The sequence below is a fragment of the Ursus arctos genome, unplaced genomic scaffold (assembly GCF_023065955.2).
Source record: "Ursus arctos isolate Adak ecotype North America unplaced genomic scaffold, UrsArc2.0 scaffold_32, whole genome shotgun sequence".
NCBI classification, from domain to species: domain Eukaryota; kingdom Metazoa; phylum Chordata; class Mammalia; order Carnivora; family Ursidae; genus Ursus; species Ursus arctos.
Window position 1 is genome coordinate 11,579,431 of NW_026623008.1, and position 13,846 is coordinate 11,593,276.

The 13,846-nt window shown below is 47.9% G+C and overlaps 1 protein-coding gene across 1 annotated transcript in view; it reads right to left on the minus strand.

Moving 5' to 3' along the window:
* Positions 1–7,936, minus strand: part of SPATA21 (spermatogenesis associated 21) — a 34,869-nt gene extending 26,933 nt beyond the window's left edge. Inside the window, exons 1-3 of the mRNA XM_026520148.4 lie at positions 7,817–7,936; positions 5,910–6,061; positions 3,080–3,278 (exon numbers count right to left, since the gene is read on the minus strand). Of these exons, the coding sequence (XP_026375933.2) occupies positions 3,080–3,278; positions 5,910–6,061; positions 7,817–7,936 (471 nt within the window). The remainder of the gene's footprint in view (positions 1–3,079; positions 3,279–5,909; positions 6,062–7,816) is intronic.
* Positions 7,937–13,846: the final 5,910 nt, after the last annotated feature.

Below are 13,846 nucleotides of genomic sequence, written 5' to 3' on the forward strand. Positions count from 1 at the left end.
GGATGCAAGCGTGGTTCAATATTCGCAAATCAATCAGTGTGATACATCATATCAACAAGAAAAGACTCAGGAACCATATGATCCTCTCAATCGATGCTGAAAAAGCATTTGACAAAATACAGCATCCTTTCCTGATTAAAACCCTTCAGAGTGTAGGAATAGAAGGTACATTTCTCAATCTCATAAAAGCCATCTATGAAAAGCCTACTGCAAATATTATTCTCAATGGAGAAAAGCTGGAAGCCTTTCCCTTAAGATCAGGAACTCGACAAGGATGCCCACTCTCGCCACTATTATTCAACATAGTACTAGAAGTCCTTGCAACAGCAATCAGACGACAAAAAGGGATCAAAGGTATTCAAATTGGCAAAGAAGAAGTCAAAATGTCTCTCTTTGCAGATGACATGATACTCTATATGGAAAACCCAAAAGAAGCCACTCCCAAATTATTAGAAGTTATAGAGCAATTCAGTAACGTGGCAGGATACAAAATAAATGCTCAGAAATCAGTTGCATTTCTATACACGAATAACGAGACCGAAGAAAGAGAAATTAGGGAATCCATCCCATTTACAATAGCACCAAAAACCATACGTTACCTTGGAATTAACCTAACCAGAGACGTAAAGGACCTATATTCTAGAAACTATAAATCACTCTTGAAAGACATTGAGGAAGACATAAAAAGATGGAAAGATATTCCATGCTCATGGATCGGAAGAATTAACATAGTTAAAATGTCCATGCTACCCAGAGCAATCTACACTTTCAATGCTATCCCAATCAAAATACCAAGGACATTTTTCAAAGAACTGGAACAAACAGTCCTTAAATTTGTATGGAAACAGAAAAGGCCCCGAATCTCCAAGGAACTGTTGAAAAGGAAAAACAAAGCTGGGGGCATCACAATGCCGGATTTCGAGCTGTACTACAAAGCTGTGATCACAAAGACAGCATGGTACTGGCACAAAAACAGACACATAGACCAATGGAACAGAATAGAGAGCCCAGAAATGGACCCTCGGCTCTTTGGGCAACTAATATTTGATAAAGCAGGAAAAAACATCCGGTGGGAAAAAGACAGTCTCTTCAATAAATGGTGCTGGGAAAATTGGACAGCTACATGCAAAAGAATGAAACTTGACCACTATCTCACACCATACACAAAAATAAACTCCAAATGGATGAAAGACCTCAATGTGAGACAGGAATCTATCAAAATTCTAGAGGAGAACATAGGCAACAACCTCTACGACATCGGCCAAAGCAACCTTTTTCATGACACATCCCCAAAGGCAAGAGAAACAAAAGATAAAATGAATTTATGGGACTTCATCAAGATTAAAAGTTTCTGCACAGCCAAGGAAACAGTCAGAAAAACTAAGAGGCAGCCCACGGAATGGGAGAATATATTTGCAAATGACACTACAGATAAAGGACTGGTATCCAAGATCTACAAAGAACTTCTCAAACTCAATACACGAGAAACAAATAAACAAATCAAAAAATGGGCAGAAGATATGAACAGACACTTTTCCAATGAAGACATACAAATGGCTAACAGACACATGAAAAAATGTTCAAAATCATTAGCCATCAAGGAAATTCAAATCAAAACCACACTGAGATACCACCTTACGCCAGTTAGAATGGCAAAAATAGACAAGGCAAGAAACAACAATTGTTGGAGAGGATGTGGAGAAAGGGGATCCCTCCTACATTGTTGGTGGGAATGCAAGTTGGTACAGCCACTCTGGAAAACAGTGTGGAGGTCCCTTAAAAAGTTAAAAATTGAGCTACCCTATGATCCAGCCATTGCACTACTGGGTATTTACCCCAAAGATACAGACGTAGTGAAGAGAAGGGCCATATGCACCCCAATGTTCATAGCAGCAATGTCCACAATAGCTAAATCGTGGAAGGAGCCGAGATGCCCTTCAACAGATGACTGGATTAAGAAGTTGTGGTCCATATATACAATGGAATATTACTCAGCTATCAGAAAGAACGAGTTCTCAACATTTGCTACAACATGGACAGCACTGGAGGAGATAATGCTAAGTGAAATAAGTCAAGCAGAGAAAGACAACTATCATATGATTTCTCTCATCTATGGAACATAAGAACTAGGATGATCAGTAGGGGAAGAAAGGGATAAAGAAAGGGGGGGTAATCAGAAGGGGGAATGAAACATGAGAGACTATGGACTATGAGAAACAAACTGAGGACTTCAGAGGGGAGGGGGGTGGGGGAATGGGATAGACCGGTGATGGGTAGTAAGGAGGGCACGTATTGCATGGTGCACTGGGTGTTATACACAACTAATGAATCATCGAGCCTTACATCGGAAACCGGGGATGTACTGTATGGTGACTAACATAATATAATAAAAAATCATTAAAAAAAATAAAATAAAATAAAAAATATTTTATTTATTTATTTGAGAGAAAGCGCCTGCAAGCAGAGGGAGGAGCAGAGGGGGAGGGAGAGGGACAAGGCGACCTGCTCTGAGCATGGAGCCCAACGCAGGACTTGATGCCAGGACCCCGAGATCATGACCTGAGCCGAAAACAACAACTGTACGCTTAACTGACTGAGCCACCCAGGCGCCCCGGACCTCACCGAAGCTTTAAAAAAAATTAACCCTAACATGAAAATAAGTAAAAAGGTAGTCAAATAAGTTTAAAAGGGCACCGAGCTCTAACCACCTCTTATGAGGTCCCACAAAGCTCAGCAGCTAAGAGACAGCTTCTGGGATATCCCAGCATAAAGAAAACCTTTGAGCTTTGTTAAACGCAGCAAGTCCGTATTTTTATGGAACATAGAACCCCCCAACTCCTCCCCGCCTCCAGCATCTGTTGACTTGCTGTGGGGCCACTCTGGAAACAGGTTACAAAGTCTTGCAATCAGGAACATCCAGAATATCCCAGTGACCCACTGAGACTGGACACTTGACATCTCCAGGGCATGGAGAGTAGACACGAGTGTACCAAAATGGGGGGCACGGGGACGGGGGGTATCTCCTTCTTCTCCCCCATGGGGCAATGTACCCTCCTGCCCACATCTCCATGGACATTACCTGGCGGCTCTGGGGGGCCTGACCCTTCACCATCCCTGGGTGCTTCTGTCTCCCCTGCTGGTCCTCATTTTCCTTCCCTTCATGTGCTGCAGGGACCCTGGAAGGCAGCACCCCCAGCTCATTTCCTGGCTTGGCTTGATCCCGGCCTGCTTGCAGCTCCCTGGGCCCTTCCTGGGGGGCCGGAGTTGACTGCTTCTTCCTGGGGAGAACAACAAAGTGACACCTCAGCTCCCGGCTTGGGCCACAGTTTCATATTCTTAGGCTCCTGTGTGGTTCCCAGAGCACCTGTGCAGAACTAGGCATACCATAGGTGCATACTTAATGCTGAAGAGGATGAATGAAGGACTGACGTGAATTCCCCAAACACAAACACTTTGATGTTAATATTTAGGGGAGTTAGGATTTTATTATTATCATTATCATTATTGTTATTATTATTACTATTACTATTATTGTTGTTGTTTAGGAAAAAAGAAAAATCAGGAGAACCTTGGCTGGCTTGGTCAGTAGAGAATGTGACTCTTGATCTCAGAGTTGTGAGTTCGAGTCCCATGTTGGGTGTAGAGATTACTTAAAAATAAATCTTGGAGCGCCTGGGTGGCTCAGTCAATTAAGCATCTGACTCTTGGTTTTGGCTCAGGTCATGATCTCAGGTCCTGGGATCGGGCTCTGCGCTCAGCAGGGTGTCTGCTTGAGATTCTCTCTCTCTGCCCTTCCCCCTGCTCTCTCTCTCAAATAAATAAATAAATCTTAAAAAAAAAAAAAAAAAAAGAGGGGCACCTGGGTGGCTCAGATGGTTAAGTGTCTACTTTTGGCTCAGGTCGTGATCCTGGTGCCCTGGGATCGAGCCCTGCATCGGGCTCCCTGCTCAGCTGGGAGTCTGCTTCTCCCTCTTCCCCTGCCTGCCGCTCCCCCTACTTCTGCTCTCTCCCTCTCTCTGTCAAAATAAATAAATAAAATCTTTTTAAAATTTTTTTTAAAAGAAGAAAAGAAAAGAAATCAGAGAGAACTGGGCTGCACGGGGATTGAGGCTGAAGACTTGAGCCTAGGGTCGTAAAGCTGCAGGTCACAGCTCAGGATTTGAATCTGTGCCAGTCGGATCTCACTTTCATGTTCTGGAGTACTTCCCCCAGGCTTCTTCCTACGGTGTGTGTATGTCTTTGTCGCATGGATTTACTTCGCTACCATCTTCAAATAATTGCCAATTTTACATAGTACAATTATATTTCATGTATAGTTTTGCAATCTTTTTTTGGTGATCATTAGAACCGAAATTTTCCCGTCAAAAAACTTTCATAAACATGCTTTTTAAGTGGAAGTATAAAATTCCATATTTTATTTTATTTACTTATTATTTTTTAAAAGATTTTTATTGATTTATTTGTCAGAGAGAGAGAGAGCACAAGCAGGGGGAGCAGCAGGCAGAGGGAGAAGCAGACTCCCTGCTGAGCAAGGAGCCCGATGTGGGACTCGATCCCAGGACCTGAGCCGAAGGCAGATGCTTAACCAACTGAGCCACCCAGGCGTCCCTACTTATTACTTTTGCAAGTAATCTCTACACCCAATGTGGGGCTCAAACTCACAACTCTGAGAACAAGAGTTGCACACTCCACTGACTGAGCCAGCCAGGCACCCCTAAAATTCCATATTTTATATATAAACATTCTTGACTTTACCATTCCTCTATTGTGGGTATTTCAGGCATACTGGCATTCCAATTTTTTAGTATTTAAAATGACGTGTCAGGGGAAAAAAAACCTTGCATAAAACTTTGCCTGAATCTCTGATTATTTTCTTAGGGTGTATTTCTAGGGTGAAGTTCAAGGCATTTTAAAGGCAATTTAAACAAATGGCCGATTGTTTAACAGATGTGTTGAAATGGTTTCTATTTCTATCAGCGTGGTATGTGGTACCCGTCTCAGGGGGGCTCAAACCAGGCTTTGATTCACTCCCCTAACTTTCCATGTAGAAGAGACAATTGAGAGGCTTTTGGTTATAATCACAATTGAAATGATAAGCTGATTAGTCTAGCTATTCCCATTTCCCCAAATCTTTCTCTTGGCCCATCTCTGGTTCGCTCTTGATTTTCTCTTTCTAAAAAGATTACATTTAGGGGTGCCTGGGGGGTTCAGTTGGTTAAGTTTCTGCCTTCGGCTCAGGTCATGATTCCAGGGTCCTGGGATCGAGTCCCGCATCGGGCTCCCTGCTCAGCGGGGAGCCTGCTTCTCCCTCTCCCTCTGCCTGCCTCTCTCCCTGCTTGTGCTCACTCTGTCAAATAAATAATAAATAAAATCCTTAAAAAATGTATAAATACACAAAAAGATTACATTTAGGGGCAGCCGGCTGGCTCAGTCGCTGGAGCGAGCGACTCTTGATCTCGGGGTTATGAGTTTGAGCTCCAGGCTGGACAGAGAGATTACTTAAAAATCTTAAAAAAATAAGAAAGATTACATTCTCACTGCAGACAAGTTGAAAAATATACAACAGTCAGAAAACAGTAACAATAATGCCATGTAAATGTGTGTTTCTGCCTCCCTTTTGCTCGCTCTTCCAGGGCCTCGGTGAATACGTATTTACTGAGCATCTACTATGGGCCAGGCCGTCCTCGGCCTGAGCGATCTGAGGCTGAGCAGGACACGTCAGAGAAGCTTGTGGTCTAGCAGGGCAGTGCAGACGAAAGGGTCCACACGTAATTATGTAGCGTGATTTGTGCTGCGTGAGAGAGAAGCAAGGGCACGCTGCCTGAGGCTGGAAGTCCTGCCTCATCCTTGTCCACCAGGGGGCTCACAGAGTTCTCTCCTGGACCTTCTCTAAGAAGTCCCCAGCTCACCTTGGTCCTGCCGGATGCGTCTGCTCCTGGGTCCTGAGCTCCAGAGGACCCTCCTCTGAGGATTCCCTGGGTCTAGGTCCCTTTTCTGGCCCTCCTGGGGCTGATGAGGGCTGCTTCCCACTGTCCATCCCTGCAGCATCTGGAAACGCAACCTGGAACAGAGATGTCCATGGCGCTGGCCCAAGGGACGGCCGCAAGTACCCATTCTGGAGGCCTCCTCCCTCTCCCTGGGCATCGTCCTGGCCTCAGGGACAGGGAGATCCTGTGCCTGACCGGAGAGAGGTGAGGAGGAGGAGACAGCGGGCCCCTGGAGAGAGTGGCTGGGTGTAAGCCCTGGCCCGGCCCAGAGGCTGTCACTCAGCACTAATGGCTCTAGCACAAAGCTGAAGTCCAGAGAAGCAGCTGAGCCACGGGGATTCCCCGAGGTCAGCCCCACGGGGTCCCCTGGGGGACGTCAAGACCCAGAGAAGATCCAAGAGAGGCGTTCACAATGTCCACTGCTTCAGAGCTCAGGCTCCGGAACTGGGTTTTGATGCTGTCTTGGTCTATCAGTGCCCGGCCGAGCCCGTGACTTAGCGCTATCTCTGAGCCTCGCCTGAGCCAGCAAACTCCAGACGACCTGGCTCAATCCACCGATGACAACTGTTCTACTGCCAGATTGTGCCAGAAGCCAACACTAAAGTCACCCACCGCAGGGGCAGGACCTGTGCCCGTGCCTCCAGGGACTGCACCCAGTTGGTCCTCACCATGACACACACAAGACAGTGGGGCTCAAGGGGGGGGGCAGTGGCCTGCCCAAGGTCATACAGATGGTTATGTGATGGGACGGAGACCCATGACTTTTTCGTTGAAAAAATAAATTGGGTGTAGAGGTGAAGGAAGCTCTGAAGGTCTTCCCCAACCTCCTTCCAAGACCCCCCCCCCACACACATACACACACACACCCCTTCAGGTGCTCTCCCTGCTCCGAGGGGAAGCCATGATTTGTAACAGAAGCTACAGGGAAGGGCAATACTTTACCCATGGGAATGGTGACCTTTTTTTTTTACGGTGACATTTTGGCTCTGGGGAAACTAGATGGGAAGGAGGGCCTTCTCTGTGCTCTTCAGTTCATGCCACTTGGCACTTCGTAGAATGGATGGAAAGAGGCTGAGAGGCGTGATAAGAGCTTAGCGTGCGGGCTGGGCTCTGGGGAGGGTCATGGATGGAAACCTGGAGCAGCTGCCAGGGGAATAAGGGTTATAAAGGGGGCTGGATGCCATGGAAGGCACATAGTAGAGTAAGCAGGAATTCTTATTTTACTCACCCAGCATCCACCCTGGTAAAAGCAGCCAGTGTGTGTGTGTGTGTGTGTGTGTGTGTGTGTGTGTGTGTGTGTGGTTGGAGGGGGGCATGGGGTTCAGTGGAGCCAACGAGTACCACCTCTGGCTTCATTATACCAAGAGATCCAGGCCACTCTGCTCTGCCACGGTGACTAATTCAGGGATGAGCATGTGACAGTGGGCCAATAAGAGTGGGACCAGAGACCTTCTTCAACTATTGCAAAGAGGCTCTCTTCCTGTTGGGGATGCTATTCCAGGGGATGTAAGATGAGATTTAGGTCTGAAGTGGCCAGGGAAATCCTTGCCATCTTTCAGGGAGAGTCTGCCAGGGAATGGCACGATGGAAGGCAGAGCCGAGAGGCACTCATTTAGCACCTTGATCCAGCCATACCTGAAGTCTATCGGTAGATCTGTCAGTTACCCCAGCTGACACAGTCTCATTCCTGCCTCATCCAGTTTGAATTGGGTTTTGTGTCACTTGTATCTGAGTCTTAATTAAAGTAGTTGGGGAGGAAGCCTGGACATGGGAAGGGAAAGGTGCCAGCTGGGAATAGCAGGGTCAGAACATGAGGTGCAGGGCCCTACCTGGCTGACTCCTGATAGGGTGGGCTCAGCACCAGGCCTCTTGCTGGTGGCACTCATGCCAGGACTTGGCTGGGCCCCAGGAGCCTTGATCCTTTCCTCCATGTACATTCTGTTGTCCATTGTGCCACAGCCAATGGGAGTATCAAGGGAGGGGCATCAGTTGCTGTGGTCCCGCAGGAGAAATCCAATTAAAGTTCCACCAAGCCCATTATCTAAGCACCTCTTCAGGAGCCCACGTGGAACCTGTAATATAGAGAGCCTGACTTAAGGGAAGAGTCCGGGCCAGGCCTGGCACTGGCGGGACATGCCCCAGAACCAAAGAGCTAGTCACATGCAATTTACCCACAAACTCTTCCTAATGCTCACAATGACTCTGAGGAAAAGGAGGCTCTGGGAAGCAAAGGACTTGCCCAGGGTCCAACACCACTTGGGCCACAGAACAGGAATTAAACCATGGCCTGTCGGAGCCCAAAACACACATACTTTCTCCTACCACATTTCCTAATGGGTGCTCTTTGGTCCTAATATTGGTCCACGAGGTACACTGCAAAAAAGCATTCTGAGACCAAATGGGTTTGGAAGGAGCAGAATTAAAATGGAACAGGCTCTGTGCTGCAGGACTTCTCAGAGCCTTTAATATACATTTTAGATATGCATTTTAAAGAGTGCACAGGAATGTCACAGTTGCTGCTATTATAGATGAAAACTCCAAGTTCTTCTTGGGGTTAAGGAACAGGAGTTGGGAACATCTGTCTTGAGAACCCCAAGGCCTCCAATGGCATATGTAGTTCACCAAAGCACCACCACCACCCCCCTCCACGTCTGCCTCCGCCCTGGACACAGCCCTTTCTGAAGTCTTTCTTCGTGTCTCTCCTGCCTCCCTCATCCAACCTCATATTGGCTGTACCACCATCCCCTACACAAACACGCTGATTTAACCGGGGCAGCCTCCTGCCATCCTAATCCCACAGACCCCCAGCCTCTGTGCCTACAGCCCACTTCTCTGTCTCTCCAACCCCCACCCCCATTCTTCAGCCTCCCACCTCTTCTCCAAGCTTCCAGCCACCTCAGCTCTCCCTCCAGTCTCTAAGTTCCCCCGAGGCAACATTAACGCTTTTTCTGCGGGCATCACAGACCCCATCTTACTGTTGACGTGTGTCTAGGGGGTAAATCGTACCCCTCAAGGAGACCATGGGATCTTGGAGATCTTGATGGTGCTTTCACTCTAAATCGTGGCAGGCCACCAACAGACCTGGAGGAACCTTCTATTTGCTGGGCACATTTGCCAGCGGTATTCTCCTAAGCCCCTGTGAGGTCAGCGGGTTTAGCTTCGAGGCCCAGAGAAGCCCGGTGTCTTATCCAATACAACACAGCTAGCCTGCAGAAGATCTGGATTCAGACCTGGGCCCGTGCGGCTCCCGAGACCGCTTGTCTCACCATATTATCTTGCCTCCAAAGAAGCCCAAGCCGCTTGTTCATTTACCTACACGACCAACCACGGTTTCACAGGACCTGTGGCCGAGCTAGGCAGGGCACCAGCCCCGAGGGAACAGCGGGTGTTCCGAAGGCTATCGCTGTTTACCAGGGGCACAGAGGAGGTGCCCTCATCAGCCACGAACCCAAACCCCACTCCCTCCTCCTTTTCTCCCACCCTGCCTACCCTCCAGTCCTTCCCACAGCTAGGCCAGCACCCCCATCATGCAAACAAGATCTCCACTCCATGGGACACCCACCCCACACAGCGCCCACCTACCAAAGGGTCTAGTCTCTCACTTGGCACAGGGACGTCAGCACCGTGACCAAGTCCCTCCCTGTCCCTTGGGAGTTCCTCTCTCCTCCTGTCTCTCTCCCATGAGGACTCCCTGCACATTCCCTTTCCTCCAGGCCTTCCTGCCCCGGGCGTGGATGACCCATCTGGAGGAACCCCTTTCAGACCCCCTTGAACACGCCCCCTATTGTCCACTGTTTCCACCTCAGAATCCTCAGGCCCCAGTATTCCACAAGCTGAAATTTTAAGGGGGCAGAGGCTCCAGAAGGGATCCAGCCCCCTCTCCGTCCCCATCCGGAACTTACAAACTCTGTGAGCATCTGAACAGGGACGCCCCCAACCTTAATAGAAGGGCATGGAATCTGAGGACAGAATTGAGGGGGTGGCTGGTACATATAGACGATGTCCTCCTTTCAGAGCACTATGTGCCTTTTCTTTTTGTTCGCAGCTTTGTTGAGATTTAATTCACATACCATACAATTCTCCCATTTAAAGTGTATAATTCTGGGGCGCCTGGGTGGCACAGCGGTTAAGCGTCTGCCTTCAGCTCAGGGCGTGATCCCGGCGTTCTGGGATCGAGCCCCACATCAGGCTCCTCCGCTATGAGCTTGCTTCTTCCTCTCCCACTCGCCTTGCTTGTGTTCCCTCTCTCGCTGGCTGTCTCTATCTCTGTCGAATAAATAAATAAAATCTTAAAAAAAAAATAAAGTGTATAATTCAGGGGCACCTGGGTGGCTCAGTTGGTTAAGCATCTGCCTTGGGCTCAGGTCATGATCTTGGGGTCCTGGGATCAAGTCCTGTGTTGGGCTCCTGGCTCAAACAGAGGGTCTCCTTCTCCCTCTTCCTGGCCCCCCACTCATGCTCTTTCTCTCTCTCTCAAGTAAATAGTATACAATTCAGTGGCTTTTAATATATTCACAGAATTGTTTGACCATCACCCAATATTAGAACATTTTTATCACCGTAAATAGAAACCTTACACCCCATAGCCATCACCTCCATCCTCCCACCCAACCCCCAGCCTTAGGCAGCCACTAACCTACTCTGCCTTTTAGACTTGCCTATTCTAGACATCTCATATAAACAGAATCATACAATATGTAGTCCTTGGTGACTGGCTTCTTCACTCAGCAAAATGTCAAGATCCATCCACGTCGTAGCCTACATCCATCATTCCCTTTTATGGCCAACACACTACATGTATATATCCATTCATCAGTTAGTAGACATCTGCGTGTTTCTACTTTTTGGCTATTATGAATAATACTGCTATAAACATTCATGTACAGATTTTTGTGTAAATATATGTTCTCATATCTCTTGAATATATATTGAGGAGAGTAATTGCAGGGTCACATGCTAACTCTGTGTTTAGTCTCTTGGGTAATTGCCACACTGTTTTCTGAGGGAGCTGCATCATTTTACATGCCCAGATGCAGTGTATGAGGGTTCCGACTTCCCCACATCCTGACCGACACTTGTTATTAACTGCTTTTTTTATTCTAGTCATCCTAGTGGGTGTGGGTATGAAGTGGTATCTCATCGTGGTTTTGATTGGCATCTCCCGGATGGCTGATGAGATGGACCATCTTTCTTTCTTTATTCATTTTTTTTTAAGATTTTAGTTTTGGGGCACCCGGGTGGTGCAGTCGGTTGGGCATCCAACTCTAGGTTTTGGCTCAGGTCATGATCTCAGGGTCATGAGATCAAGCCCCGCGTTGGGCTCTGCTCTCAGTGCAGAGTCAGCTTGAGACCCTCTGCTCACCCTGCCAACCCATACGCACTTTTCTCTCTCACTCAAAATAATTAAGTCTTTAAAAATAAATAAATATTTTTAAGTAATCTCTACGCCCCAACATCGAGCTTGAATTTACAACTTGGAGATCAAGAGTTGCATACTCTACTGCTGCTACATGGACGGCACTGGAGGAGATAATGCTAAGTGGAATAAGTCAAGCAGAGAAAGACAATTATCATATGATTTCTCTCATCTATGGAACATAAGAACTAGGATGATCAGTAGGGGAAGAAAGGGATAAAGAAACGGGGGGTAATCAGAAGGGGGAATGAAACATGAGAGACTATGGACTATGAGAAACAAACTGAGGGCCTCAGAGGGGAGGGGGGTGGGGGAATGGTATAGACCGGTGATGGGTAGTAAGGAGGGCACGTATTGCATGGTGCACTGGGTGTTATATGCAACTAATGAATCATCGAGCCTTACATCGGAAACCGGGGATGTACTGTATGGTGACTAACATAATATAATAAAAAATCATTAAAAAAAAAAAGAGTTGTTGGGGCGCCTGGGTGGCGCAGCGGTTGAGCGTCTGCCTTCGGCTCAGGGCGTGATCTTGGCGTTATGGGATCGAGCCCCACGTCAGGCTCCTCCACTATGAGCCTGCTTCTTCCTCTCCCACTCCCCCTGCTTGTGTTCCCTCTCTCTCTGGCTGTCTCTATCTCTGTCAAATAAATAAATAAAATCTTAAAAAAAAAAAAAAAAAGAAATGTCTATGATGGAAGAAAAATACAGTGGAGAAGGATGATAAGTGACCTATAATATATATTTCAGGAGGCCACCAAGGACAGCTGTCCACATCAAACCCCCACCCTGGCCCTGGACCTACCAGAAAGCAGCTGGATGAATCAGCAAGATTTTGCCTCCCTGCTCACCTCCTCATGCTTGGGATGGGCTCTATCTGAGCCTATACTCTGCCTGTTGGGTTGAATTGAATTCGTTTGGTAAATGATGTAATTAACCCGGGAGTAGATGATAGGTCCAAGTATTCTCACAGCAGAGGTCTGGAATGCGTTTTGGGCAAAGTCCAGCTATGAGGTTGGGGTTTGAGAAGAAGTCCAGGGACTTCCTGACCTCTTGCAACTGTGGGACAGTGTGGTTTCCCTGGGGCTTGTCACAGTTTTAGTGGCCTCCATTACACAATGGAGATAACAATCTTTGCCCTGCCTACCTCACAGGGATTATTATTGTCACCTCTTCTGGAGAGCCTTCCCTGACTGCCCCAGGCTAAGTTGGGTCTCTCTCCTCTTGACACCCACAGCCCCCCGGGAATTCCTCCATCCTAGCACTTTCTGTGTGTGTTTGTAAAGGACTCTTTTCCTCGCTGTGTCCTCTGGTTTGTGGGCTCGATGAAAGCAGGAGTTGGGTTGGCTTCATCCCTGTGGCGCCAGCACCCAGCACCCAGCGTATGTTAGACTGAACGGAACTGCCAGTGCTCTGACACACTGGAAGGCCAGGCTGCCCCTGGCACGGAGTGGTGATTCCCTCCAAGGTTCGAGAGGGAAAGACTGCCTACCTGTGTGCTGCCTTCACGCTGCTTGGCTTCCAGAATGGAAATGATGGCGCTTGGCGCTGACTGTGGATGCCACCCCAAAGTTCAGCTCTCGAGAGCTGGTCCTAGATGCTCTCCCCGCTGGAAGTTCTCTGAATGAGTCCAGGTGCTTTACTCCTCAGATACCTTCTCTTCCCCTGTGTTGTTCAGTGCGTATCGATGCAAGGAGTCAGAGCGTGAAAGAGAAAACGTGGTGGCCCATCCCCAGGTTGCCACTTGGTTTTGGGATGTCGCCAATTGAACACACACACATTTACTCATTCAGTCACTGAGCGCTTACTCTGTGCCAAAACCTGTGTGGCTGAATACAGGGTCCCGCAGATGACAGGGATGGGGTCCCGCATTCAAGAAGCAGACAGTCTGGGACGCCTGGGTGACTCAGCCAGTGAAGTGTCTGCCTTCGGCTCAGGTCTTGATCTCAAGGTCCTGGGATTGAGCCCCTGCTCCCTGGTCAGCGGGGAGTCTGCTTCTCCCTCTGCCTCTGCCTCTCCCCTCCCCCCACTCATCCTCGTGTGCATGCTCTCTCTCTCTCTCTCTCTGCCTCTCTTTCTCTCAAATAAATAAATAAAATCTTTTAAAAAAATAGAAGATCACAGTCTGGTGGGAGAGCAGTCCTATAAACGTAACAGTGGGAATGCGAGGGGTAAGATTGTCAGTGTGGGAGTGTGCCCTCCCTGCCTCTCTTGATATCTCCCTGCCACCCCCTTCAAAGGGGAATTCTGTCTTCACCACTCCAGGACTTTAGGAAGATTAGAGACAGGATCAAAGCAGAAGGAAGAAGAAATCTCATTTTCTGAGGGCATGTCTCAATTTCTTCTTTGTTGTAGAGAATCAGGGTAATGAGCAAGGTTGAAATTGGAGGTTAAATCAATTCACGTAAGGAGGAGTTAACTTCACACCCACCAGGATGGC